This window comes from Paroedura picta, chromosome 4 (assembly GCF_049243985.1).
Source record: "Paroedura picta isolate Pp20150507F chromosome 4, Ppicta_v3.0, whole genome shotgun sequence".
NCBI lineage: Eukaryota > Metazoa > Chordata > Lepidosauria > Squamata > Gekkonidae > Paroedura > Paroedura picta.
In genome coordinates this window covers 141,947,242-141,973,424 of record NC_135372.1, presented here as the reverse complement: position 1 = coordinate 141,973,424, position 26,183 = coordinate 141,947,242, and the positions used below count along the sequence as shown (strand labels likewise).

At 47.4% G+C, this 26,183-nt stretch overlaps 1 protein-coding gene across 4 annotated transcripts in view; it reads left to right on the top strand.

Annotated features, from left to right (window-relative positions):
- Positions 1-26,183, top strand: part of RTEL1 (regulator of telomere elongation helicase 1) — a 126,542-nt gene that overhangs the window by 9,535 nt on the left and 90,824 nt on the right. For all 4 annotated transcript variants that reach the window (XM_077335950.1, XM_077335949.1, XM_077335947.1 and 1 more), the window contains exons 4-12: positions 4,518-4,716; positions 5,823-5,916; positions 7,010-7,091; positions 9,832-9,892; positions 18,086-18,161; positions 20,534-20,618; positions 22,455-22,520; positions 22,950-23,103; positions 23,758-23,796. In XM_077335950.1, the coding sequence (XP_077192065.1) occupies positions 4,518-4,716; positions 5,823-5,916; positions 7,010-7,091; positions 9,832-9,892; positions 18,086-18,161; positions 20,534-20,618; positions 22,455-22,520; positions 22,950-23,103; positions 23,758-23,796 (856 nt within the window). The remainder of the gene's footprint in view (positions 1-4,517; positions 4,717-5,822; positions 5,917-7,009; positions 7,092-9,831; positions 9,893-18,085; positions 18,162-20,533; positions 20,619-22,454; positions 22,521-22,949; positions 23,104-23,757; positions 23,797-26,183) is intronic.

The following is a 26,183-nucleotide window of genomic DNA, read 5'->3' as shown; positions in this document are numbered from 1 at the left end:
GGATTGGGATGCTGCTGCTGGGATGAAAACTACTTTTCTGGGCCTCATGGTCACTGCATGAGGAAAGCTTGCCTTGTAGTAGAGCCATTGTAGTGGTAAGAGTGTCTGTCTTGGAATGGGCCCATAGGACCCCAGGTTCAGAGAAGAATTGATGTTGATAGCCTGCTTTTCGCTACCTGAAGGAGTCCCAAAGCAGCTGATAATTGCCTTCCCTTTCCTCTCCCCACAACAGACACCATGTGAGGGAGGGCAGGCTGAGAGAGCCCTGAGATTACTGAAGAAGAAGAAGAGTTGGTTCTTATATGTCTCTTTTCTCTACCCGAAGGAGGCTCAAAGGGGCTTCCAGTCACCTTCCCTTTCCTCTCCCCACAACAGACACACTGTGAGGGAGGGCAGGCTGAGAGAGCCCTGAGATTACTGAAGAAGAAGAAGAGTTGGTTCTTATATGCCGCTTTTCTCTACCCGAAGGAGTCTCACAGCAGCTTATATTCACTTTCTTTTCCCCACAACAGACATCCTCTTAGGAGGTGGGGCTGCTTTTAACCACAACACCAAACTGACTCTCAGGATTTTGAACAGGGCAGGGTGCACAAATAAGCAAACATTTTATTAGAAAACATATTTATTACAAGAATTTAGACGACGTTCCATTTGCAATTTAGTAAATGCAACACAAAAAATGCTAACTTACAACCTGACTCTATTTACTTGGCTCCCTGCAGGAAGCTGGCTCTAGCATATATGTAGCTGCAGCAATGTGGAGTACATGAAATCTGATCCAGCATCTGAACCTCAATAGCTTAGGCCCAAACGTAACCTTTTGGCCTGGTGTGATCAGGTGCTCCAATCAGATATCTTAATTGATGGAACATACCGGAATGTTACATCACCTCTTGCTCATCCCCCCCCCCATCAGAGGCACACAGATTTTTCCTGTCAGCCATTATCCAAGACAGTAAGTGGGCCTTGAGATGACAAGGCAATCAGCTACAACCAGTTGCCGAGGAATGCACCTGGAACTGAGATTGCATCACATTCTGCACACAAACCCTATTACAAAGGGAGGGGTTTAAACTGCCTCACTTCACAGTGCCAGACTGGGATCTGGGAGGTAAAAAGGTAAAGGTATCCCCTGTGCAAGCACCGAGTCATGTCTGACCCTTGGGGTGACGCCCTCCAGCGTTTTCATGGCAGACTCAATACGGGGTGGTTTGCCAGTGCCTTCCCCAGTCATTACCATTTACCCCCCAGCAAGCTGGGTACTCATTTTACCGACCTCGGAAGGATGGAAGGCTGAGTCAACCTTGAGCCGGCTGCTGGGATTGAACTCCCAGCCTCATGGGCAAAGCTTTCAGACGGCTGCCTTACCACTCTGCACCACAAGAGGCGGGATCTGGGAGACGCAGGTTCAAATCCCCACTTTGCCAAGGAACCTAACCTCACAGGATTGTTTCAAGTGGGTCTCCGTGTTGGTCTGAAGCAGCACAACAGAAATAGAGTCCAATAGCACTTTTAAGGCCAACAAAGATTTATTCAAGGCGTGAGCTTTCGAGTGCAAGCACTCTTTGAAAGCCCACGCCTCAAATGAATCTTTGTTGGTCTTAAAGGTGCTCTTGGACTCTATTTTTCTTGTGTCATGAGGATTGTTATGAGAATAAAATGGAAGAGCAGCTTTGGGCCCCGCTGATGAGGAAAGTAGCATAAATGAGATTAATTTTTCTTGTTGTAAACTGAATTGATGAGCTATGCCTTTGGATCCGTTGAAGTACCAGTTGATTAAAATGGCACAGCCTGATTTATGACAGCTTGAAGGCAGTACTTCTGGACTACAAGAACTCTGGCATGTGTGCCTTACAACTTGAGTTGAACATAATCAGAAAAAAACATTTCTTTGTGTTTTATTTGTCATATATATAACACAAGTGTGGGCGTGCAAAACATTCTCCCCCTCACACACATGCTCAATGGGTTTGCTCTGGCTCCCGGTCTCCAATGTAGCAAAAAATAAGTACTAATGTACCAAAAAATAAGTATGTATGTAACATACATACATACATACCTACATACATACCGCCCTGAGCCTCCGGGGAGGGCAGTATAGAAATATAATAAATAAACAGAAATATGTACCAAAAATAAGTATGTTTTATGCACTTCTTCAGTGAATACTCTTTTGCTTTTGGGGAGGGAGACTTGAACTCCAAATATTTTAAAAAGATTTTTCTACAGATCTGTGGGGGGAATCCCTTGAGTTTGCAGGAAAATCTGTTTAGCATCTTCATGGCCCTGATCTGTGGATTTAGAAATCCTCAGATCGGAGCTACATGTGACCATGAGACACATAGCTATTTGGTGTGGCTAAATCGTGGCCCAATGGCTTTGTGGGATTTCTTGATGGCCCTGCAAGGGTTTCCTGAATGATTGGGAGCTAATTACTTTTTAATAAGCCTGAGCCTTCGGGGAGGGCGGTATATAAATCTAAATAAATAAAATAAATAAAATAAATATATTTTTAAAACTGCTTAAACATTTATCATGATATAACCATATATGGTCATGTCAGCCCCCCTCCTGAAATGGAAGGGGTGGGAAGGGGAGGGGCCCCAGGTGGGCGTGTACACAGGTATGCTTCCCAACCGTCTTCTGCACGATTGCACCACTTCTGGGGGTGTTCTCAAAGCCTGAACAATGTTTCAGGGGTTTCTCAGTGGTCAAAAAGTTGAGAAAGGCTGCTATAGGCAGAAAAGGAAACTCCTGCCCTTTTCTGTCTCCCCACCCTTTCCTCGGAGCAAGTAAATCAAAGGGGGGGGGGTGGATAAAGAAACAGCAATCTAAGGAAGACCCACTATGTAATGTGAGGAGTAGAGAAGGAGCAAGCAATATGCCTGGAAGTTAGTCGGAAGGGAGAAATGGAGATGGAGTTATTTTGCCAGTGGAGAGAAACAATAGCAGTGGAACTTGTAGGGCATGCGGTTGGGTGTCAAGGAAATGCTTAAAGAGGAGTGGAGAGAGAAGCAAAGTGAGCAGGTGAACAGAAGCGAAGAGTCGGGTGTGAGAGGTAACTTTGGGTGAGGCAGAGGAGTTGCAGTTGTGGTGGAAGTTGAAGCAACTGAGGCTGGGCTGTGCGTCTTGTGGTCCTTGGTCATATTCTTCCATGTATGTTGCGTGCCTAAAGGTGCCAACAGGCTTGCTCAAAAATGCCCTGTTCCATTGAGGGTTGTCCTCCATCAGGATGGTTCTGCCTTTCAGCAACCCTTTGAATTAGTGAGCTCCCAAAAGTCCTATTGCTGACAGCCATGTTCTGGCCTTGCAAACCGTCTGGGCATTGCTTCCATTATTGGGTGAATCCATCTCATGTTAGGTCTTCCCCTTTTCCTAGCATTATTGCCGCTGAAGATTTTCATGGCATGAAGGTCAATGACTTAACCTGGTAAATAGCTAGCACCTTATTAAACCTCTATGAAAGGACAGGATATTTTTTTCCAGGAAGCTGGCAACCGTATCTTAACATTCTGCCCCCACTTCGGTATTCTGTTGCCTGCCTCCCTTGCTTCACTGCATCTGTCAGCCTGCTCTTCCCTCAACCCACAGCTCTTTCTCCAGCTGGAAAGACGGCAGCTGGGGTTCCCACAAGTCGGTCCTCCCTTCTTTCCTCCCATTTAATAACTGCCCTATCTCATGAGACTCAAGGTGGTTTACAATAGGGTTAAAACATATACAATTAATATAAAAATATAAATTTAAATAACTACATTGAACTCTAATATTAAAACAGATTAAACCAGTGGCTCTCAACCTGGGGGTCGGGACCCCTTTGGGGGTTGAACGACCCTTTCACAGGGGTCGCAGCAAGGCAAGCAGCTTGGCTGGGGAGGAGCGCCATCCACACAACAACCGTGCGGGGTAGATCGAAATAGAGTGTTGGTCTGTCTGGAGCAACGGAAAAGAGCGAGATTGGCACGGTGGGTCAAGAGGCAGAACTGAACTGAGAAGCCCCGGAAAAAAACAAATTTAGATACAATCCTGAACAATGCATCTTCACGCCACTGTTCAGTTTTAGTTTAATTTCTGTGAAAGAGGCATAATTTTATGGTTGGGGGTCACCACAACATGAGGAACTGGATTAAAGGGTCGCGGCATTAGGAAGGTGGCGAACCAGTGGATTAAACAGTTGCTCACTCTTCCTATCATGGGAGGGAAGGAGGGAGCTTATGAAGATGGTCTATTGAGATTGGTTGGTGGGTTCTGACAGGGAGGCCAGATCAGGTGGTTTTAGACTCCAGCCATAAGCCCGGTGCAATCACTCTGCCTTACAAGCCCTGAGGAATTGTCTGAGACAGCACAGGGCTCTGGTCTCAGTCAGCAGAGCAATCCACCAGGCCCTGTCTCCGGTTGAGGCCAGTCCGACCTCTTTGGCTGTTCCTAACATTCCAAACGTGGAGGCAGAGCTAGGGCACTTAGGTAAGTATGTTTATTCCTGCTAATTTTCCTCTTTATCTTTCTCACCATTATTCAAGCAAGTGAATGGGATTTTGGAGAGTCCCACCGGCACAGGGAAGACCCTCTGTCTCCTGTGTGCAACGCTGGCTTGGCGGGAGCACTTGAAAGACGCCATCTCTGCGAAGAAGATCAGCCAGCAACTTAATGGAGCGGAGCTCTTCGCTGATCAGCCCTTGTCCTCTTGGGGCAACGTGGTCACAAATGGTGATGTCCCAGGTCAGTCCTGTGGCTTGTGTTTTCACAAGCAACCTCATGGTGGCTTGGAGGCCACGAGAAGGGGGGTTCCAAGGGGTCTCTGTGGGGAGCCTGCCCTCCATAGGAAGAGGGAGTAACATGTCAAATTCACTGCCCCAGGAAATAGTGCTGTCTGCAGCTTCAAGAGGGGTTTGGATAAACATATGGAGAAGTCCATCAGTATAGATGGGGCAGTGGGGCAGTGATACTCTGTATTCTTGGTATTGGGGGGGGGGCGACAGTGGGAGGGCTTCCGGTCCCTGCTGACCTCCTGATGGCACCTGGGCTTTTGCTGCTGTGTTAAGACTGGATAGGCCGGTGGCCTGATCCAGCATGGCTTTTCTCATGTTCTTATGAGTATGGTGTGGGGGTAGTAGTAAGGTGACCAGATTGTCCCACTTTTGGAGGGACATCTGGGGGCACCTGGCAAATTGTACTTGAAATTAAAAATATATATGTTGAAATTAAAAATATATATATATTACAATACTATTTTTGCGTTCCATGAAAATTTTTGTTGCTTCATATAGACCAAATAGTGTCCCCCCCAGTCAATGGTGTCCCGCTTTACCAATGTTAAAATCTGGTCACCTTAAGCTAGTAGGTGGAAGGATCCTGCAGTTTGTTTATCCTCCTATCACCCTCCCCAATACTCTGGTTGTGAAAACCCAGGAAGCATGGAAGCAAGAAACACGTGAATAATTTGCTGGGGATTTTGTTGGATTCAGATGAGGAAAAAATATGGGGCACCCCCCCCCCTGTCCCCAGCATGTGGTTTGGTCTTCTGGAGTCCCCTCATTGCCAATTAACTTTAAATGGCATTAAGCAAGACGGTTTGTGCTATCATTTGCAGATGTTTGTCTGCAGGTGCTTCCTGGGGAGCCCTTTTGCTTAAGGCAGTAAAAATATGCACTCTGCTTGTTCCCACAAGGTGAGCAGTTGGGTTGTAAAGTCCCCTATTGCCTCCACAGGCTGAGCTGTTACCATAGCACCAGAGGTGGGGGGGGGGGGGAAAGCAGATTGGGGATATATTTAGCACTAAACAAGAACTAATTTTTCTCTCCTCTCTCTGCTGCTCCACTTGACAGCTTATTACACTGACATTCCTAAAATAATTTATGCCTCGAGAACTCATTCTCAGCTGACTCAGGTCATCAGTGAATTAAAGAGCACCGTTTACAGGTAAAGAGAAACTTAAGATACTGTTGTTCGTTGAGCGTGTGGAAGGATACGTGTCCGGCCCTTTTCGTTCTGTTGGCGCCATTGATTATTGTGATGTTTTGAAAGTGTGAACAATAAGCTTTATGGAACCTCTTGGGAAGCATGGTAAAGAAACTCTCCCTGAAGGCTGGGGGAGTGTCTTGTAACACTGAAAAGCAAGAACCAGCCCTGTCCTTTTTGCTGTTTGCCTCTAATACCATGTTTGTGTCCTGGTCAATTTATTTATCTATTTATATGCTGCCCTTCCCTTGGGGGCCAGGGTGACTCACAACATCCTTATCCATTCCATGGTTCCTCTATATATTTGTGAAACAGCCCGGGGGGGTGGAACGTGTCTGGCTGTCCGAGTTGGAATAGGGCCAATCAGGGTGGCTGCACCCTGATTGGCCCTGTCCCTGCAGCTCCTGCCCTCCGTCCCTGGAATCTAGCCTCTTTGCTCTCAGACATGCCTCAGTACTTGGAGCCAGCAGCACGTAAGGGGAGAGGGCCCTGGGCGAAGGGTCGTGGTGGAGGGCCTGCTAGGCTGGCCCTGCTAACGAGGGCCTCTTGGCCTGTGAGGCTGGGCCTGCTAACGAGGGCCTCCCAGCCTGCTGACTGTCTGCTAGGTGGCCAGCCCCGCCTGCCCCACTTGATCCAGCTGCGAGCTGTGGCCCAAAGCCACCTTAAGCTGCCTGGCCGGGGCCAGGGGAGGGGACCCTTTCAAGTATAATAATAATAATAATAATAATAATAATAATAATAATAATAATACAATACATAATACACGTGGAGCTACCTTGCACTGAATCAGGCCTTTGATACATCGTCAGTATTGTCTACTCAGACTGCCAGTGGATCTCCAAGCTCTCTTTCACATCACCTGCTGCCAGGTGCTTTAACTATAAATGTCAGGGACTGAACCTGGGGCATTCTGCATGTTGCGCCGATGCTCGTCCACTGAACCGCGCACTCTTCCTGCAGCCATGTAGCTCTTCGGTGTTTTACTCTTGGTCTTATGTATTTTTAAAGTGATACTGTTTTTAAAATGTTGGTGTTTCCCCCACTTTGTAAACAGGCCCAAAGTGTGTGTGTTCGGTTCCAGAGAGCAGCTGTGCATCCACCCTGAAGTTAAGAAACAAGAAAGTAACTATTTACAGGTGAGAAGATACAAGCAAAATAATTAACTCATTCATGCCTGCGTTTGCTGTTTCATTAGCTGAATCTGGCCTAAACAACATGCTGCAGCTCCTGTTTGTCTCATTCACTGCTGGACATATAGTCTGCTATGCGTTCTGTGCCTTTTGTTCGCACTTGTCTTCCTGAAACCACCAGTGGGGTAGCATCGGATTTCTAGCTCATCCAGTCACAGGGAAGCACCTGCCATGTTGTTGTGATTCTCCCTCAACAGGGGAGGAGAAGAGTTTTTCTGTGGATGGGTCTTGTGAAGGAAGCTTGACCTATGTTGAGGGATGTAATGAAACATGGAAATGAATGGCAGTCTCTGGTTAAACTCACAGTTGTTGAGCTGTGCTATTCAATGCCCGTAGAAATCTGTGTCGATAATTATAGCATCATAGAGTTAGAAGGAACCTCCTGGGTCATCTAGTCCAACCCCCTGCACTATGCAGGACACTCACAACCCTCTTGCTCACCCACTGTAACCTGCCACCCCCTTGAACCTTCACAGAATCCGCCTCTCCGTCAGAAATCAATTCAGGCTCTGTTTAAAAATCTCCAAAGATGGAGAACCCACCACCTCCTGAGAAAGAAGAAGAGTTGGTTCTTATATGCCGCTTTTCCCTACCCAAAGGAGGCTCAAAGCGGCTTACAGTCGCCTTCCCATTCCTCTCCCCACAACAGACACCCTGTGAGGTGGGTGAGGCTGAGAGAGCCCTGATATTTCTGCTCGGTCAGAACAGTTTTATCAGTGCCGTGGTGAGCCCAAGGTCATCCAGCTGGTTGCATGTGAGGGAGTGCAGAATCGAACCCGGCATGCCAGATTAGAAGTCCGCACTCCTAACCATTACACCCAAACCGCTCTCACTGTCAGGAGCTTCTTCCAGACCAGGGGTAGTCAAACTGCGGCCCTCCAGATGTCCATGGACTACAATTCCCAGGAGCCCCCTGCCAGCGTTTGCTGGCAGGGGGCTCCTGGGAATTGTAGTCCATGGACATCTGGAGGGCCGCAGTTTGACTACCCCTGTTCCAGACATTTAGGCAGAATTTCTTTTGAATTAATTTCATCCCATTGGTTCTGGTCCGTCCCTCTGGGGCAAGAGAGAACAACTCTGCTCCGTCCTCTACATGGCAGCCTTTTAAATACCTGAAGTTGGCTATCAGATCCCCTCTCAGTCGTCTCCTCTCCAGGCTAACCAGACCAAGCTCCCCCAACCTTTCCTCCTACGTCTTGGTCTCCAAACCCCTCACCATCTTATTGCCCTCCTCTGGACACGCTCCAGTTTGGATTTCTGTTAAATGCCACTTTCTAGAAATGATCATTGCTAGCCTCATTTTATCTTTGGCTTTTGTTGCTTGTTTGCTTGGGAGACACACTACTTTTTTACCACGTTTAACTGGCTCCGTAAAATATTTACTTTGTGTGCAGGACATTTTTATCCCATTTATTTGTTATTTCTTTAGAAAGGTTGCTTCTCCAGAGAGCCATACTTCCAAGAATCTCATGGTTTCTCGTCCCCTCTATTTCATCTTTGCGAGGGGGGTTTAGGCTGAGAAAAAGCAGCCGTGAGCCTGTTGGTTGAGTGGGGATTATAGCCTAAATCCTACCAATCTGATTATTTTTCTTCTACACAATACTGATTTAAGGTTCTAGTAGAGATAGTCTATTGAGGAGGAATATTGTAGGAGGAAGCTAGCATTAGCTTTGACAAATGTACCTTTTATCCCGGAGGGGAGAGGTTTCCCAAGAACCAGTAATGGACATTAAACAGAGGGGAAAACTATTAAAATCAGAAAAATCTGGAATTCAGAAAAGGCCTTATAAGACAGCTCTTCATACCTCACAAGAAATCTAAAGCAAAAACGTCCCCAATAGATAGCAGGGTTGTTTGTTGCATTGCTGAACAGCTCTTACTATTAGAAACCAGACACAATCTTCCAAATGAGGTGTGACCAGCATGGAATACTGTTGTGATACTAATGCAACCTAAAATTCCATTAGTCATGGGGAACTAAAGGCAGCCTTTTTATGCAACAGTTCAGTCCACCTCCCGGATGTGTGAATTATAACCTGGCCTCCCTTGCTTGGTTGGGATGACTACTTCCCTGAAGCTCAGTATCCAATAAAAAAAGAGTTGAATTGCCCAGATAATCAGGTCTGTTTACTTTTTAGCATTGACTGAATAATGTGAGAGCCAGCATGGTGTAGTGGTTAAACATCAGCAGGCCAGGTTTGATTCCTCATTACTCCACATGAAGCCAGCTGGGTGACCTTGGGCCAGTCACAGTTCTCTAAGAGCAGTTCTCGGAGCTCTCTCCACCTGCCACCCCACCTGCCCCCTGTTGTGAGGAGAGGAAGGGAAAGGTGTTTGTAAGCTGCTTTGAGACTTCTTCAAGTGGAGGTATAAAGCCAACTTCTCTTCTTCTGAACTGATTTCTTCCTACATTTGCTGTTTTTTCTCATGTTCAGTTACAAACTGATGCCCTCCAGCTAGGGCTCTTTGGTGGTGCTGGTATTTCTACAGCACCATCAATAGTTCTTTCCCAGTGCAGTAATGGATGAGTCCCTGCTCCCAAGAACTGTGCAAGCTATTGGGGAAAGCAAGAGGAAGAACGGGTGAATGTGATCCAAAGCATTTCATATAATCGTCTTCATTTTATTTTTACTCTTTGGGCTTTGTTGTTTTGTGCACTGAACTGGCCTTTTACGCTGTCTTTCAGATCCACTTGTGCCGCATGAAAGTGGCAACTCGCTCGTGCTATTTCTATAACAACGTGGAAGGTAGGAATCGGCGTCCGTGAAAGCCATTCTGGGTTGGGTCTAAGGCTGGGCTAGTTTTGCATAAGGTTTTCTGTGGCCCACTTTCATGCAAGCTTGCCAGCCTGCTGTGGAAGCCACCATAATCTTCGAGGGGCCTGTACAGTTTTTCTCACCAGTAGGATTAGTTCATGCAAACTGCTTGCCTCTGTATGTGCTTGAGAGTGTTTTTGTACCCCTGTAGGGCTCAGGTAGAGCCTCTTGTGTTACAGTGGTAAGGCAGCCGTCTGAAAGCTTTGCCCATGAGGCTGGGAGTTCGATCCCAGCAGCCGGCTCAAGGTCGACTCAGCCTTCCATCCTTCCGAGGTTGGTAAAATGAGTACCCAGCTTGCTGGGGGGTAAACGGTAATGACTGGGGAAGGCACTGGCAAACCACCCCGTATTGAGTCTGCCATGAAAACGCTGGAGGGCGTCACCCCAAGGGTCAGACATGACTCGGTGCTTGCACAGGGGATACCTTTACCTTTAGGGCTCAGGTAATTGACTATGAAAACGTTGGCTTTGTCCGGAGAAAAGAGCAAGCACCCTTGTCTCTTATTCAGAGCCTGCTCATTTTGAAGGCCTCAGGTCAACAGAGCTGTGGGAGAAGCATCTCTGAACCCTTGGAAGTTTCAAAGAAGTCACTGGTTTTCTTTATTCAGTGATTTGCCCCTGGAATCCTCTCCTCAAGGCTCACGTGAGGCCTTCTTGACCCTTTGTCCTTTAGGCGCCGGATTCGAGCACATCTTTTTATCCATGTATTTAATGAAGGGTTTTATCTTGCCAACTTTTAATGATCTGCTGTTTCATGGATAGTTCTTAAGAAGATAAGAAAAGCTATGTTGGATCGGGCCAGTGGCCAACCCAGCCCATAGCTCTTGACCAGTTGTGCCAGAGGGCGCATAAAGATGTTAAACAATCTGTGTCACACAAGAGCCAAAACTCAGGTGCCCCCAGGAGGTCCACCTGCACGTCCAGAACTTACGCTGCTTATGTGCTTAAATGACTTGTGCTTTTAATTGTAAGCTCCCTTGAGTATGACTCTGAATAGGACGTAGAAATATTCTAAATAAACAAACTAACGGGGGAACACTCTGAGACAGCAGTAGGGGAACCTCCTTATCTGCATGCCGCCCTTAGCTCGTGGTTCACTTCCATGATTCCGACTTGAATTATGCCATTCTTTAGCATAAGAGTTTGAAAAGAGAGGCGCTAGCCTTGCTTAGTGACAGAGCATTTGCTTTATGCGCAGATGGTCCCAGGTCCCACCCCTGACATTTCCACTCGAAACAGTAAGGTAATATGTTCCTTGGAGGATGAACCCTAGAGAGCCAGACTGTCAGTCAAAGTGGACCAAATTGACTCTGTCGTCATGGTCCTGCATCTATTAAACAGATTTGAATTCAGTATATCAGTTTCCTGAGGACGGTTTCCTGCATTAACCATGATGAGATTTGGGCTTCTCTAGCTATAGATCAGGGGTAGTCAAACTGCGGCCCTCCAGATGTCCATGGACTACAATTCCCAGAAGCCCCTGCCAGCAAATGCTGGCAGGGGCTTCTGGGAATTGTAGTCCATGGACATCTGGAGGGCCGCAGTTTGACTACCCCTGCTATAGATAATTGCTTCCTTTTTGGGAAGCCCATTAAACCGGCCCCTTCTGCTATACGGAACGACTTGTGTATGGGCTCAGAGGGAGGTAAGAGGAAGCCTCCTGAGATTCATTTATTTAAAACGTTTGACCTGCTCACTTCCCTCCCACCCCTAACTGCTCAGAAGCTCCCAGGATCTTCGCTTCTGAGGCAATACAGAGTCCAGCCAAACAGCATATTCAATCTAGGGCTGAACTGGCTACGTAAATAAAGAGAAGCCGGTACTGAGAAAATGAATATATTCTGAAAACGGTTTCATCTGCCCATATTACGGTGCCTTATGAAAAAACAAGAGCTAAATCAACAGATGTTCACGTTTTCTGGACACATTCCTGGAATTGCAGGAGCAGCAGGCCCTGGGTCGGTTCGTATAATAGTGTAAGTCAAAAGACAGAACGATCCATCAAATGCTGCTCCTGCACATACTCCGTTCATTTTCCGTGCAGCTTGTGCAGGGAAGCACGGATGTTGCCAAGCGGCAGTTCAAGGCAGCTGCACTCGGGGAGGGAAAAATCCTTATGGGGGTGTGCAGAATTCCACCAGCTGAGAAGTGCAGCTGAGATGGGGCTAACCCAGGCCATCCAGCTAAGGACAATACTTGAGTGCCATCCAGTCACAATCGGTCCCATAGAGCAGTGGTCCCCAACCTTGTTATCACCGGGGACCACTCAACGTGACAATTTTACTGAGGCCCAGTGGGGGGGGGGTAGTTTACTCCTCTACTCTCAACCACTGCCCTAACGCTCTCTGGTCGCTATGGTAATGTTTAAACCTCCCTTCAAAATAAGATACAGACACGCCACAACAATGAACACAAGGAACATTTTATTTTCATGGAAATTTTAACTCATGACAATGACAAATCAATGGGAACCCTGAGCTTATTTCTCTGCAACGAGATGGTCCCATCCGGGAGTGATGGGAGACAATGACACCCAAAGTGTGTTGTAAAGGGCCGGAGGGATGAAGTAAAGGGCCGGGGGGGGGGGGAGGCATCCTTCGCGGCCCACCTCCAATTAGTCAACAGACCACATATGGTCTGCGGCCCACAGGTTGGGGATCGGTACCATAGAGTTTTCAGGGCATGAGACGATTGAGCAGATGGAGTTCTGCTGTTGCCTGCCTCTGCATAGCAGCCCTGGCTCCCTCGGTAGCCTCCCACCCAAGACCTAACCTTGCTTAGCTTTTGAGGCCTGATGAGACCAGGCTAGCTGGGACCATCCAGCTCAAGCCCTGATGGAGACCGGAGATGCTTTTCCTCTTGGTCACCGCTGTAGCCAGGTATTTATTTATTTATTATATATTTGTATACTGCTCTCCCCTAAGGCTCAGGGCGGTTCACATGGAACGATAACAAAAGAACAGTACATCAAACTCTGTGACTATATCAAATACTGTTAACAGTTATAATAATAGCAATAAACAGAGAAAACAACATTCCAACAAGAAACAGTAGACATTCTAATAGACCTGTGATTGGTTGGCACATGGGTTCAAGGGAGGGAGGCTCAGGGGCCCAGTTGATGTTGTTTGGCTTAGGTCGACCTCAACCAAATGCCTGGCGGAGGAACTCCCTTTAGGAGGCCCTGTAGACCTGTTTTAGTTCCATTAGGGCCCTGATCTCCTCTTGGGAGCTCATTCCATTAGGTGGGGGCCAGGACAGAGAAGGCTGCGGCCCTGGTTAGGGTCAAGCAGACTTCCTTGGGGCCAGGGATTACTAGCCGGTTGGAGGTGGCAGAGCACAGAGCTCTTTGAGGGGCATAAGCATGAGGTTTGGAAGGACTCCCAGGAGAAGAGCCTAATGCTGGGAGCGATCGAGGGCAAAAGAAGAAGGGGACGACAGAGAATGAGGTGGCTGGATGGAGTCACTGAAGCAGTCGGAGTGAGCTTAAATGGACTCCGGGGAATGGTAGAGGACAGGAAGGCCTGGAGGATCATTGTCCATGGGGTCGCGATGGGTCGGACATGACTTCGCAACTAACAACAACAAGCAGAGAAGCAGTTCCCCAGGTACACTGAGGATTTTCTATGTAAATGCAGGAATTTACAAGTACTACATGGGGGTCATTATGGACAGAAAAGGATCCCGAGGTTGGGGGGGGGGTCCCTGTACTCCTGAGTGCCAGTTTTGGTGCTGGGCTTATCTTCTGCTCTGGACTGCAGCATGTATTTCCTTTAAAAGCAACGCAAAAATATGGAAGGAAGAAAAATGGTGCCTCCTCTCTAACTGGCTACAGAAAGCAATGGTTCCCCGTCTCCGCATCATCAGGCTCACACAGAACAGAGAAGAAAGAGCATTTTATGGCTTTGAGAACAGTTATGGTAAGGGCTGGAAGTCCAGTGAAACAACTGGATGATATCTAAGGGATCCTTGAGTGGGGTGTTGATGCTTTAAATCAGGGGTAGTCAACCTGTGGTCCTCCAGATGTTTATAGACTACAATTCCCATGAGCCCCTGCCAGCAAATGCTGGCAGGGGCTCATGGGAATTGTAGTCCATAAACATCTGGAGGACCACAGGTTGACTACCCCTGCTTTAAATAACACAAGGATGGCAAATTCTGAAGTGAAGTTTGAAACAGTGCAGAATAATCTTTCCCTGGCTGGGCAGACAAAATCCACAGTTTCTAAAATACACTCTGAAAAATACTCTGAGCTATACATACAAAATATATTTTTACACCCAAAGTATGTCCTGAGCAAGATCTGACAAAGAGACCTCTTCAAAACTCATTCCCCACCCCCTCCCCTAATGGTGTTGGTCCCTAAGGTGCGGCTGGACGACTTCAGGGGTGGCTAAAGTATTTAAAAGGCTGCCATGTAGAGGATGGAGCAAAGTTGTTCTCTCTTGCCCCGGAAGGACGGGCCAGAACCAATGGGATGAAATTAATGCAAAGGAAATTCCGTCTAAACCTCCGGAAGGAGTTCCTGACAGAGCGGTTTCTCAGTGGAACAGGCTCCCTGGGGAGGTGGTGGGTTCTCCATCTTTGGGGATTTTTAAGCAGAGGCTGGAGAGCCACCTGACGGAGGGGCTGATTCTGTGAAGGCTCAAGGGGGTGGCAGGTGACAGTGGGTGAGCGAGAGGGTTGGGAGTGGCCTGCATAGTGCAGGGGGTTGGACTAGATGATCCATAGTGCAGGGGGTTGGACTAGATGACCCTTCCAACTCTGTGATTCTATTATTCAAACTGTGGCTCTCCATGGACTACAATTCCTATGAGTTTTTGCCAGCACATGCTGAATCTAGCTATTCTACTGCACACCACTGAGGCCACCCTCTGAAACTCCACACTGATGGTATGTGAATTGGGGTAAGATTATTCAGTGAAGAGATGGCTAGTAGCCATTTTGGTTGAGGAGAACCTCCCCATTCAGAGCCAATCAACTTCTGAATTGCAAAGCCAGGGGAAGCCCTTGACCTCTATGCCCTATATCAGGGGTAGTCAAACTGCGGCCCTCCAGATGTCCATGGACTACAATTCCCAGGAGCCCCTGCCAGGGGCTCCTGGGAATTGTAGTCCATGGACATCTGGAGGGCTGCAGTTTGACTACCCCTGCCCTATATTGTGGATCTCCAGAGGAACTGGCTGACCCCAGTGTAAGACGGGACGCTGGACTGACGCATTGCAAGCTTAATGGAAACAAAGGGGAAGCACTGGATATAATAACAATATGAGTGAAACCCACTAGCGCAGTATATTGCGACAAACTTTTATATACAACTACAGGAGATGGCGTTCCAGCCTTGCTTGGCACGGATAAGTCATCGAGCCTGGACTGGCAATTTTAACCCTTGATTGCCTTTTAAATTATATTGCTCCAGCAAGTGGCACGGGGCTTATTGGAGCCTGCTGAAATCCATTTCCTCTGGTCCCCTGCCGCTAGCTGCTTGAGAGTCACGCATCAGCCCCTAGGCATCTGCTCTGTTATTTTTTTCCTCCTAGCAGCTGCCTACAGGATACACTCAGTGTGATATTTTGTAGAGACGCCAAGGAACAGGCCTAGACTTTATTGCAAGTGACATTCCGACTGGATCTCCCCCAAAACCTGGAATCTGAACTTGCACCACGAGAGCTGCTGAACAGCACTACAGATACAGCCAGCAACTGGCCGCAGTTTTTCCCCCAATTATTTTAATGGATTTTAAGAATTACTGGTTTAAATTAATGACTAATTGATTGGTTTATGAATTGTTTTAGTGAAACTTGTTCGTAACTGCTCTGAGCTGGAGATGCCAGGAGGGGCAGACAAGAAATAAAGAAATGGAATGATAGAGTGGGTAGGGGCCATGCAGGCCCTCTAGTCCACCCCCTGCTCAGTGTCCAGACGCTGCTTGAAGACGGCCAGTGAGGGGGAGCTCCCCACCTCCTTAGGCAGCCCCTTCCACTGCTGAACTAGACTCCTAGAATCCTAGAGTGGGAAGGGGCCATAGAGGCCATCTAGTCCCACCCCCTGCTCAGTGCAGGATCAGCCTCAAGCACCCAGGAGAAGGATCTGTCCAGCCACTGCTTGAAGACGGCCAGTGAGGGGGAGCTCCCCACCTCCTTAGGCAGCCCCTTCCACTGCTGAACTAGACTCCTAGAATCCTAGAGTGGGAAGGGGCCATAGAGGCCATCTAGTCCCACCCCCTGCTCAGTGCAGGATCAGCCTCAAGCACCCAGGAGAAGCATCTGTCCAGCCACTGCTTGAAGACGGCCAGTGAGGGGGAGCTCCCCACCTCCTTAGGCAGCCCCTTCCACTGCTGAACTAGACTCCTAGAATCCTAGAGTGGGAAGGGGCCACACAGGCCATCTAGTCCCACCCCCTGCTCAGTGCAGGATCAGCCTCAAGCATCCAGGAGAAGGATCTGTCCAGCCACTGCTTGAAGACGGCCAGTGAGGGGGAGCTCCCCACCTCCTTAGGCAGCCCATCCCACTGCTGAACTAGACTCCTAGAATCCTAGAGTGGGAAGGGGCCATGCAGGCCATCTAGTCCCACCCCCTGCTCCATGGAGCATTTTCCTAAAGCATCTGGGATAAGGATCTGTCCAGCTGCTGCTTGAAGACTGCTTTTCACTACCCAAAGAAGCCCCAAATGACTTCCAAACACCTTTCCCTTCCTCTCCTCGCAGGCGAACCCTATGAAGTAGGTGAGCCTGAGAGAGCTCTGTGAGAACAGCCCTAAGAGATCGCTTAGCTGGCTGCATTTGGAGGAGAAGTGGAGAATCAAACCCGGTTCTCCAGACTAGAGTCCGCTGCTCTTAACCATTGCACTATGTTGGCTCCCCCCATATGGAATCAATATAAATAATAAATATGGGGGCAGACTCACTTTTGATTGAATTGTCCCGTTATAGGGATTCTTTGACTAACTCATAATGCCCTTACTGAAAACATGTATGTGGGAGGCTGGTGAGAGAAACCCACCTCCTGACCCTCTGATAAGGGTCAGCTGGAGGCCCTCATGGCTTGAGGACTCCTGGGGCTGCTGGAGCCTGGGACAGGGAAACCCATGGCATCTGTTTGGCAATGTCTGGGGCAGCTTTGGGCAAGGCAGCTCTGCCCCCAGTCCACAAGAGGGCCTGGGCCTGGGTGACTGCAGCAGTAGAAGTTGAATCCTGCAGCAGCTTAGTGGTTCAGTGTCTCTACATAGGAGGTCAACTCGGAATAGCCTCATCTGCTGTGATCCTGTCTACAAGGAAGCCTCCGCAGTTTCATTTTGGCTCTTGCTAGGTTTCTGAGTCGCCTGGTAGAATGGCCATCAGGCTGCTCCCAAGACCAGTTCTTATATGACTTGTTTTCCTCCATCATCACTGAATGCCAGTGTCCGGGATGTAGCTTTGATAATGCAATTTATTTTTTTTACCTGTAGACAGCTGTTAGGGTACAAGGCACCTAGTTTTAGATGTGCATCCCAACTCAAGGTCTGGCTAAGTTTTACTGTGCGTCTGTGCATTCAAGACCCGGCAGATAGGAGCTTAGCTTGCTGTTTCTGTCAGCTTTTGATCACTGCTTATTAAAAGCTCCTTGTAAGCAAACCTGGATCTTGCGTATCGTTTCCGTGGGATTCCTGTGAACCTGCAGCTCCTGGCCAGTACCCCAAACTAATCTGATGTGGGAGAATATGCTGGACTAGATGCATGGTCAGATCCAGTAGGGCTCTTCTGATGTTTTTAGAGGGCCTCCTGCCCTGTTGTTGACCCTGCAGAGGAACTGGTTAGCCACTGTGTGAGATAGGATGCTGGACTAGATGGATCCCTGGTCTGATCCAGCAGGGCTCTTCGGGTGTTCTTATAAAGACCTCGGCCTCTCTGCCCTGTTGCTGGCCTTCCAGAGTAACTGGCTGGACATTGTGTGAGACAGGAGGCTGGACTAGGTGGACCCCTGGTCTGATCCAGCAAAGGTTTTAGGTTTTAAATGACAGTGGTGGTCATACATTTCTCTGAGAACTATTGCAGAATAACAATAGGTATTCAAAGCAAGGCAATTGAGATGAAGCTTCGTGGTGGAAGCTGTTTATATTCATATTCTGCACATCTTTACCTTTCAGAGAAGAGCACTGAGAAGGACCTGCTTAGCTCTATCTTGGACATTGAAGACCTTGTCAGAAATGGAAATAAGCACAGGTAATTATTCTTCTACACTCTTGTCCTCTTTTGAAAGTTTACTGGCCACCTCTAGCTGAGCTGACCTAAAAAGTCGGTGGGAGGTTCTGTTTTACCAGATGCTTTAGCCCTGTGGACATGATCCATAAGCACATTGACTCATTGTTTCAGGAGAGAGGGTAGCAGGAGTGCATTGGTCTCCCCCCTGCCCCCCCCACTCACCAGAAGAAGAAGGAGGGTTGGTTCTTATATGCCGCTTTTCTCTACCAGGAGTCTCAAAGCAGCTTATAATTGCCTTCCCTTTCCTCTGCCCACAACAGACACCCTGTGAGGAAGGGGAGGCTGAGAGAGCCCTGAGATTACTGAAGAAGAAGAAGAAGAGTTGGTTCTTATATGCTGCTTTTCTCTACCCGAAGGAGGCTCAAAGCAGCTTCCAATCGCCTTCCCTTTCCTCTCCCCACAACAGACACCCTGTGAGGGAAGGGAAGCTGAGAGAGCCCTGATAGTACTGCTTAGTAAGGACAGCTCTATCAGTACCGTGAGTAGCCCAAGGTCACCCAGCTGGCTGCATGTGGAAGATTAGAAGCTGTTGCTCTTGACCACTACACCAAGCTGACTCTTCTGCATGGAATGAACAGGTTCATTCTCACCATGCAGACAGTTCGGTGACTTTTGGGAATCAACCTGCTCTTCCCAGGTCCTTCTCCCCGTGTGGCGTGGCACCCGTGCATGGCTTTTGCCAGAATTAAAAGACTACTTCTGCAGTTCTCTGTGAAAACACCAAGACATTGTTTGGTTCTTTAAAGTGACCAATGATTGGCTAAGATTATCAGCGTGAGCTGCAGAGGGGAGCTTTGCCTTCATAGTTGGCTACAAAACTACTTTTTTAAAACAATGGGTTCCATATTCAGGGAGATGCTATGGAATAGGCTCCTTTGTTTATTCATTGTATGCTGCTGCTCCTGCCGTCTCCTTTGTTGCTGCCACCAGCCCTCCCAAAAAAAGTTGATATTAGTTGTTTGGAGAACGTGCATGCTTCTCTATACATTGTCAAGAAGAGCACTCCTCCATTTTATGTTCGCAACAACCCTGTGAGGTAGGTTAGGCTGAGAGAGAGAGAGTAACTGGCTCAAAATCAGTTAATGTCCGTGGCGGAGTGGGGAATTGAACCTGAGTCTCCCAAACCTGAGCCTGACAATCCGTTATGCCACGCTGGTTCTGGCACCTTTTAAAGCCATCTAAATAGCTGGCCAGGACGACTCCCCCCCACATTGGCTGTGGGTTCCACAGATAACTTGCAAATTATGTGAAGAAATCCTGTCTTTTGGAAGGTGTGTCTGCGGAAGTCTCTGTGGTACCAAATAGCAGGGGTAGTCAACCTGTGGCCCTCCAGATGTCATAGAATCCTAGAGTTGGAAGGGGCCATACAGGCCATCTAGTCCAACCCCCTGCTCAATGCAGGATCAGCCCTAAGCATCCTAAAGCATCCAAGAAAAGTGTGTATCCAACCTTTGCTTGAAGACTTCCAGTGAGGGGGAGCTCACCCCCTCCTTAGGCAGCCTATTCCACTGCTGAACTACTCTGACTGTGAAAATTTTTTCCTGATATCTAGCCTATATCGTTGTACTTGAAGTTTAAACCCATTACTGCGTGTCCTTTCCTCCGCAGCCAACGGAAACAGCATCCTGCCCTCCTCCAAGTGACACCCTTTCAAATCATAGAATCATAGAATCATAGAGTTGGAAGGGGCCATACAGGCCATCTAGTCCAACCCCCTGCTCAATGCAGGATCAGCCCAAAGCATCCTAAATACTTAAAGAGGGCTATCATGTTCCCTCTCAACCTCCTTTTCTCCAGGCTGAACATTCCCAAGCAAATGCTGGCAGGGGCTCATGGGAATTGTAGTCCATGGACATCTGGAGGACCACAGGTTGACCACCCCTGCTATATAAGACAGAGGTGGACAAACTATGGCTCCCCAGCTGTCCATTGACTACAATTCCCATGAGCCCCTGCCAGCACTGGGGCCATAGTTTAGCCACCCCTGATGTAGGACTGTTTATGACTTGCCTTTGTACCCTTCTTGCTCTTCTGTTTTCTCTTGCTCAGGACCTTGGTTTCTCCACTGGGGGAAAATACCTCCCGCTAGTTTTTCTGCCTTTCATTGTGTTCCCTAACATGATTTATTCTTTCCAAGAGTTCCCTTTGATGAGGCAGCTGTGAAAAAAAGAGTCCTCCCGGGCATGACAAACCTGCTGCTTTCTGGTGGGCCAGGCCAGTCCATTAAGAAGCTGATAAGAAACCCTAAGAGGAGAGCACATGATTGGGGAAAGGATATTGGGCTTCTTGAGGTTCATTGTGTACATTTCCCCCTTTTTCTTTTCTTAAACCAGAGTTTGCCCTTATTATCTCTCCCGGAATCTGAAGCAGCAAGCAGACATCATTTTTATGCCATATAACTATTTGTTGGATCCAAAGGTACGTGTCAGTTGTTGCCTTTTGTTTAGAAATACACTTGGTTTTATTGATAGTTTCTGAGGGTAGCCCTGTTGGCCTGCAGTGGAAAAAGTAGATTTGAGGACCCAACCTGGACAGGCCAGACAAGTCATATCCTGGAAGCTAAGCAGGGTCGGCCCTGGCTAGCACTTGGAAGGGCAACCTCCAAGGAATACCAGGGCCGTGATGGAGAAGTGGACAAGGGCAAACCACCTCTGAATGTCTCTTGCCTGGCCACCAGTCAATCTGAGGGTCTCCTGGCTGTATTACACACAATCCAACCAATCCAGTAAATAAATAAATAAATAAATAAATAAATAAATAAATAAATCCTCTGGAGTGCCAAGAACAGGGCAGGGAGGCCAAGTTCTTCATAAGGAGCCCTGCTGTGTCAGACCAGGGAGGGTCCATCTAGTCCAGCATCTTGTCTCACTCAGAGGCCCACCAGATCCCCTGGAGGGCCAGCAACGGGGCAGAGAGGCTGAGGCCTTCCTAAGAACATCAGGAGAGCCCTGCTGGGTCAGACCAGGGGTCCATCCAGTCCAGCATCCTGTCTCCCACAGTGGCCAACCATTTCCTCTGGAGGACCCAACCTGGGTAGCCCAGACAAGATCTGTCAGATCTTGGAAGCTATGTAGCCTTGGCTAGCACTTAGAAGGGGGACCTCCAAGGAACATCAGGGCCATGGCACGGGGGCAGGCAATAGCAAACGACCTCTGAACATCTCTTGCCTGGCAGCCAGACAATCTTAGGCTCTCCTGGCTACATTGCATACTTATCATTTGATAAATAATAAATATAGTTAGATTTGAGGCCAGTTTCACCTTAAGGACTGACAAGAATTCTCAGGGGATAAGCTTTCGAGAATCAAAGAGTGTGTCTGATGAAGAGAACTTTGATCCTTATACCCAGTGTAACTCTTGGGGCTCTCTGAGGACTTGGATCTGTTTGTTTTATTGCATATTCTAAAAGGATTTCTGCAGCTGCATGCCAGGGAAAAGGCTCAGATCATTACAGAATAAATGAAATACTTATGATCAGAGGTTGGGGAGGGGGGGAAGAATACCTTCGTTTTACTGAGAACATCAGAGCTGTGTGTTTACTTTTCTATAACATCTCTCCCTTTCAGGAAAGGGCAGCAATGCAAGTTTTCTGGGAAAATCTCGAGTTGGAAAACTTTCCACTGTCCACTGAATAATAATTTTCCACTGCATAATAGCATTATAAATGCAGAGCAATAAAGATTGGTGTTATACGTCCAGTGAGCAAGTTAATAAAAGTTAATACAACTTAATTGCTCCCATAAGAGATGAACAAAATAGAAATGGTGTGATGTATCCAGTAGGAGGGAACAGGAAAGTGAAGAAAACTGCCCCACCCATTTTCATAGAAGCATTCTAGAATCATAGAGTTGTAAGGGGCCATACAGGCCCTTGCTCAAGGCAGGGTCAGCCTCAAGCAGGTGTGGCTCTACAGGTGGCCATGGACTGCCATTCCCACAAGCCCCATGGACATCTGGAAAGCCACAGTTTGGCCACCCCTGGCCTAATGCGTCCATGAATATTAATATTAAATTAATGCAATTAATATTAGAATACTACATTCCTAGTAGAGGCAGGCAACAAAGTTCTTTGAACTTGGCTTTCTCCAGGCCGTATGTAATTTCACAAACCACTGAAACTCTGTAGCCTTTCACTGAAGGGAAGATGTTGCAACGTCACAATCATTTTCGATGCCCTTTTCTGCAACGTAACAACAGTGCCCTCCACACTGTCTCACGATCTTTGCTTGCTTGCTTTTTCCTCTTCTGTTTTGTAGAGCCGAAAAGCTCACAACTTAGACCTGAGGGGGACTGTAGTAATTCTGGATGAAGCTCACAATGTGGTAAGTAAAGCCCCCGGTTACTATGTTCACCATTTCTGCCCAATGCAGTTGTTTTTGCCTGTGTGAGATACTGTTCCAGGCAGGAATCAGAGTACTTGTTGGATGTTTGTTCCTGCAAGAAGTACCAAGAAAGCAATACATTTTCTTTTCTGTTTCTACCCTGCCTTTCAATCTCTTAGGATCCCCCAAAATAGCATCTTGCTTCCTCTGAATTTTCTAGTTCTCTTCCCTTTTCACCCAAGTTTGCTGTCTGACTTTGGGATTCAGAGGATGAATGCCTCTGAATGTGGAGGTTCCCCTCAGTTCCCCCCTTTCTTTCACTTGTTTCTCTTACGCTGTTCTCTTTCTACCTCTCAAATAGGTGGAAGTGTGTGTGCTAATAGGCTAAAAACCCCTCCCCTCAAAGTTCCATTTTGTCTGCATTCCTAGGAGAGGCTGTGTGAAGAGTTGGCATCGTTTGACCTGACCCCCTACGATTTAGCTTCGGCTATAGATGCCGTCAACGTAGTGTTGGAAAAACAAGCCAAAGAGGTCCAGCAGAGTGAAATCAACTCTGAATTCAGTGCGGACTATGACAGAACAGGTATGTTCATGTCCGCCATCCAGTCTGCAGCTTCTGTTATGACACAGGTTTAAAAAGTCATGCTCGGGGTGGAGAATCCTAGAACACGGGTGCCCCATTAGACAGGAGGGGCAGGCAAAGGGAAGGACTTTTTACTCAATGTGTAGTGTAATTCATTGCCAGTTGACATACAGATAGCAATATATACAAGTGCTTTTACAAAAAGAAGAGTTGGTTCTTAAATGCCGCTTTTCTGTACCTGAAGGAGTCTCAAAGTGGCTTCTAATTGCCTTCCCTTTCCTCTCCCCACAACAGACACCCTGTGAGGTGGGTGAGGCTGAGAGAGACACAGCTGCTGCTCCCTTCAGTCAGTTAGATACCTTGTGCCTCTGAGGCAACTTGCAAGGTGGCTCCCAGAATTCTCTGCAGCCTTTCCCCAAAGCTCAAATCTGTAAAGCTATTAGCATGTGTAGAAGTGTCTCCTCCCCATCGCAGTTCTCGCTTGGATGAGCATATGAGTCATCTCCGAGATGTAGCTAGCAGCTTATCCTCCCTCAAGGCTACATGAATGAAGACTTGATATATTTACTGTTACATTATGGGGATAGGATAGGCAGACGTTTGTAATGCTTTTTGGGGAACCAGAAAATAAATTTGAATTTCTCTCTCGAACAGGCTTGAACATGCAGCTTGAAGACATAGCAAAGATAAAGAGTAAGTTTCATTATCAGGTTTAATCTTCTCTGTAAAGACATAATTTGAGGTGCCCCGAAGTATAGCCAAGGGGCTCATATAGCAGAGCTGATAATTATTTATTATTTATTGTATGGCATTGGTGTCGTGTAGCCAAAAGTTCCGAGAACTGTCTGGCAGCCAGGGTTTTGTAGGCGGTTTGCCATTTTGGTGATTTGGATTCAGCCCAAATCGAAACAGTCATTTTTTCCCCCCTGTCCACATGTCTAGTCATGAACCTGTTCCTTGGAGGAACTCCATCCAAGTCCTTGGAGGCTGCCCATCTAAATACAGCCCAGCTTTGCTTCTGAGATCTGACAGTAGGGAGCTTGCCTGGGTTATCTCCATCAGGGCAGCTTTGCCGAGGGATTTCTCAGTTGTAGAGATGCTCCTGAACTCGTATTTGTACGTTGAAGGCCTACTTATTTGCATCCTTCAGCAGCAAATCAAACAGTTGTTGATATATACTGTATAGAATCATAGAATCATAGAGTTGGAAGGGGCCAAACAGGCCATCTAGTCCAACCCCCTGCTCTACGCAGGATTAGCCCTAAGCATCCTAAAGCATCCAAGAAAAGTGTGTATCCAACCTTTGCTTGAAGACTGCCAGTGAGGGGGAGCTCACCACCTCCTTAGGCAGCCTATTCCACTGCTGAACTACTCTGACTGTGAAAATTCTTTTCCTGATATCTAGGCTATATCGTTGTACTTGTAGTTTAAACCCATTACTGCGTGTCCTCTCCTCTGCAGCCAACAGAAGTACCTGAAGTTCTGAACGCATTTAACTGTGTGCAGTGAGAATCAAAAGAGGCTCTTGGATAGAGCACACATTCACAAGGGACGGGGTGTGTGCATGTGTGTGTGTGTCTGTGCCCAGAACAAGCTTGTGCAAGTAGATTCCTAAGCTTGAACTAAACATCCACCATGGATGAGAGAAGCCGGTTAATTTATTGGGGACTTGTTGAATACGTAAGGATGTTTTTGCATCCTGAGCTGGAGAGCTGCAGTTGATTTGCATATTTTAATTGCCTCTAATTAATGCAATTTGCATATCGGCTTCATGTTCCCAACATATGCCAAACCACTGACACAGTCCCTCTTAATCAGTGTTTTTATTCTGAAAGCATCATCTACAAACATGGAAAATTTCATATCAGTCTTGGGGAGGGAGGGAATTTTCACACAGGAAGTTATAAAGACGAGATGGATTATGAATTTGGGCGCTGCATTACATAGTTTTTTCTATCTGCTGGTGATGTGTTTCTAGCTTCCATAATAAAGTTCAGTATCCTCCTTGCCTACAGCAGCTAGAAACTCATTTCCCTGAACCCATAAAAGTTGGATTTTTCAGGTTGCTGACCAGCCATTCAGGTGAGCGAAGATGCCTGCACACTGCCCAACCCTACTTTGCTTTGTGGGGGCTTTGCCAATCCACAGGGTTTGGTGGTGTGAGACATTGGAGGAGTAGGAATGTTGTAGAAAATCTCCCCCTATTTTTTGTTTGTTTGTTGGTTTTGTTTTGCTTAAGAAGAAGAGTTGGTTCTTATATGCCACTTTTCTCTACCCGAAGGAATTTCCAAGCGGCTTACATTTGCCTTCCCTTTCCTCTCCCCACAACAGACACCCTGTGAGGGAGGGGAGGCTGAGAGAGCCCTGATATCACTGAAGAAGAAGAAGAGTTGGTTCTTGTATGCTGCTCTTCTTTACCCAAAGGAGTCTCAAAGTGGCTTCCAATCGCCTTCCCTTTCCTCTCCCCACAACAGACACCCTGTGAGGGAGGGGAGGCTGGGAGAGCCCTGAGATTACTGAAGAAGAAGAAGAAGAGTTGGTTCTTATATGCCACTTTTCTCTACCCGAAGGAATTTCCAAGCGGCTTACATTTGCCTTCCCTTTCCTCTCCCCACAACAGACACCCTGTGAGGGAGGGGAGGCTGAGAGAGCCCTGATATCACTGAAGAAGAAGAAGAGTTGGTTCTTGTATGCTGCTCTTCTTTACCCAAAGGAGTGTCAAAGTGGCTTCCAACCGCCTTCCCTTTCCTCTCCCCACAATAGACACCCTGTGAGGTGGGTGAGGCTGAGAGAGCCCTGATATTATTATCATTATTATTATTATCATCATCATCATCATCATCCTTTAATTTATATCCCGCCTCCCCCCGGAGGCTCAAGGCGGGTCACATAAAATCAATCCCCTAAAAACAGTAATAAGAACAATAAAACATAGTACATTAATCACAATAAGGCAAGACAAGAATGGTGGCCAGGTTCATGCAAATCAACCCAATTTCCATAACCCCAGTAAAAGGAAGAAAAAAAGTGGGGGGGCTGATGGCACATGCAACCGCCACATTTGTGCGGGGGGGGCGGAT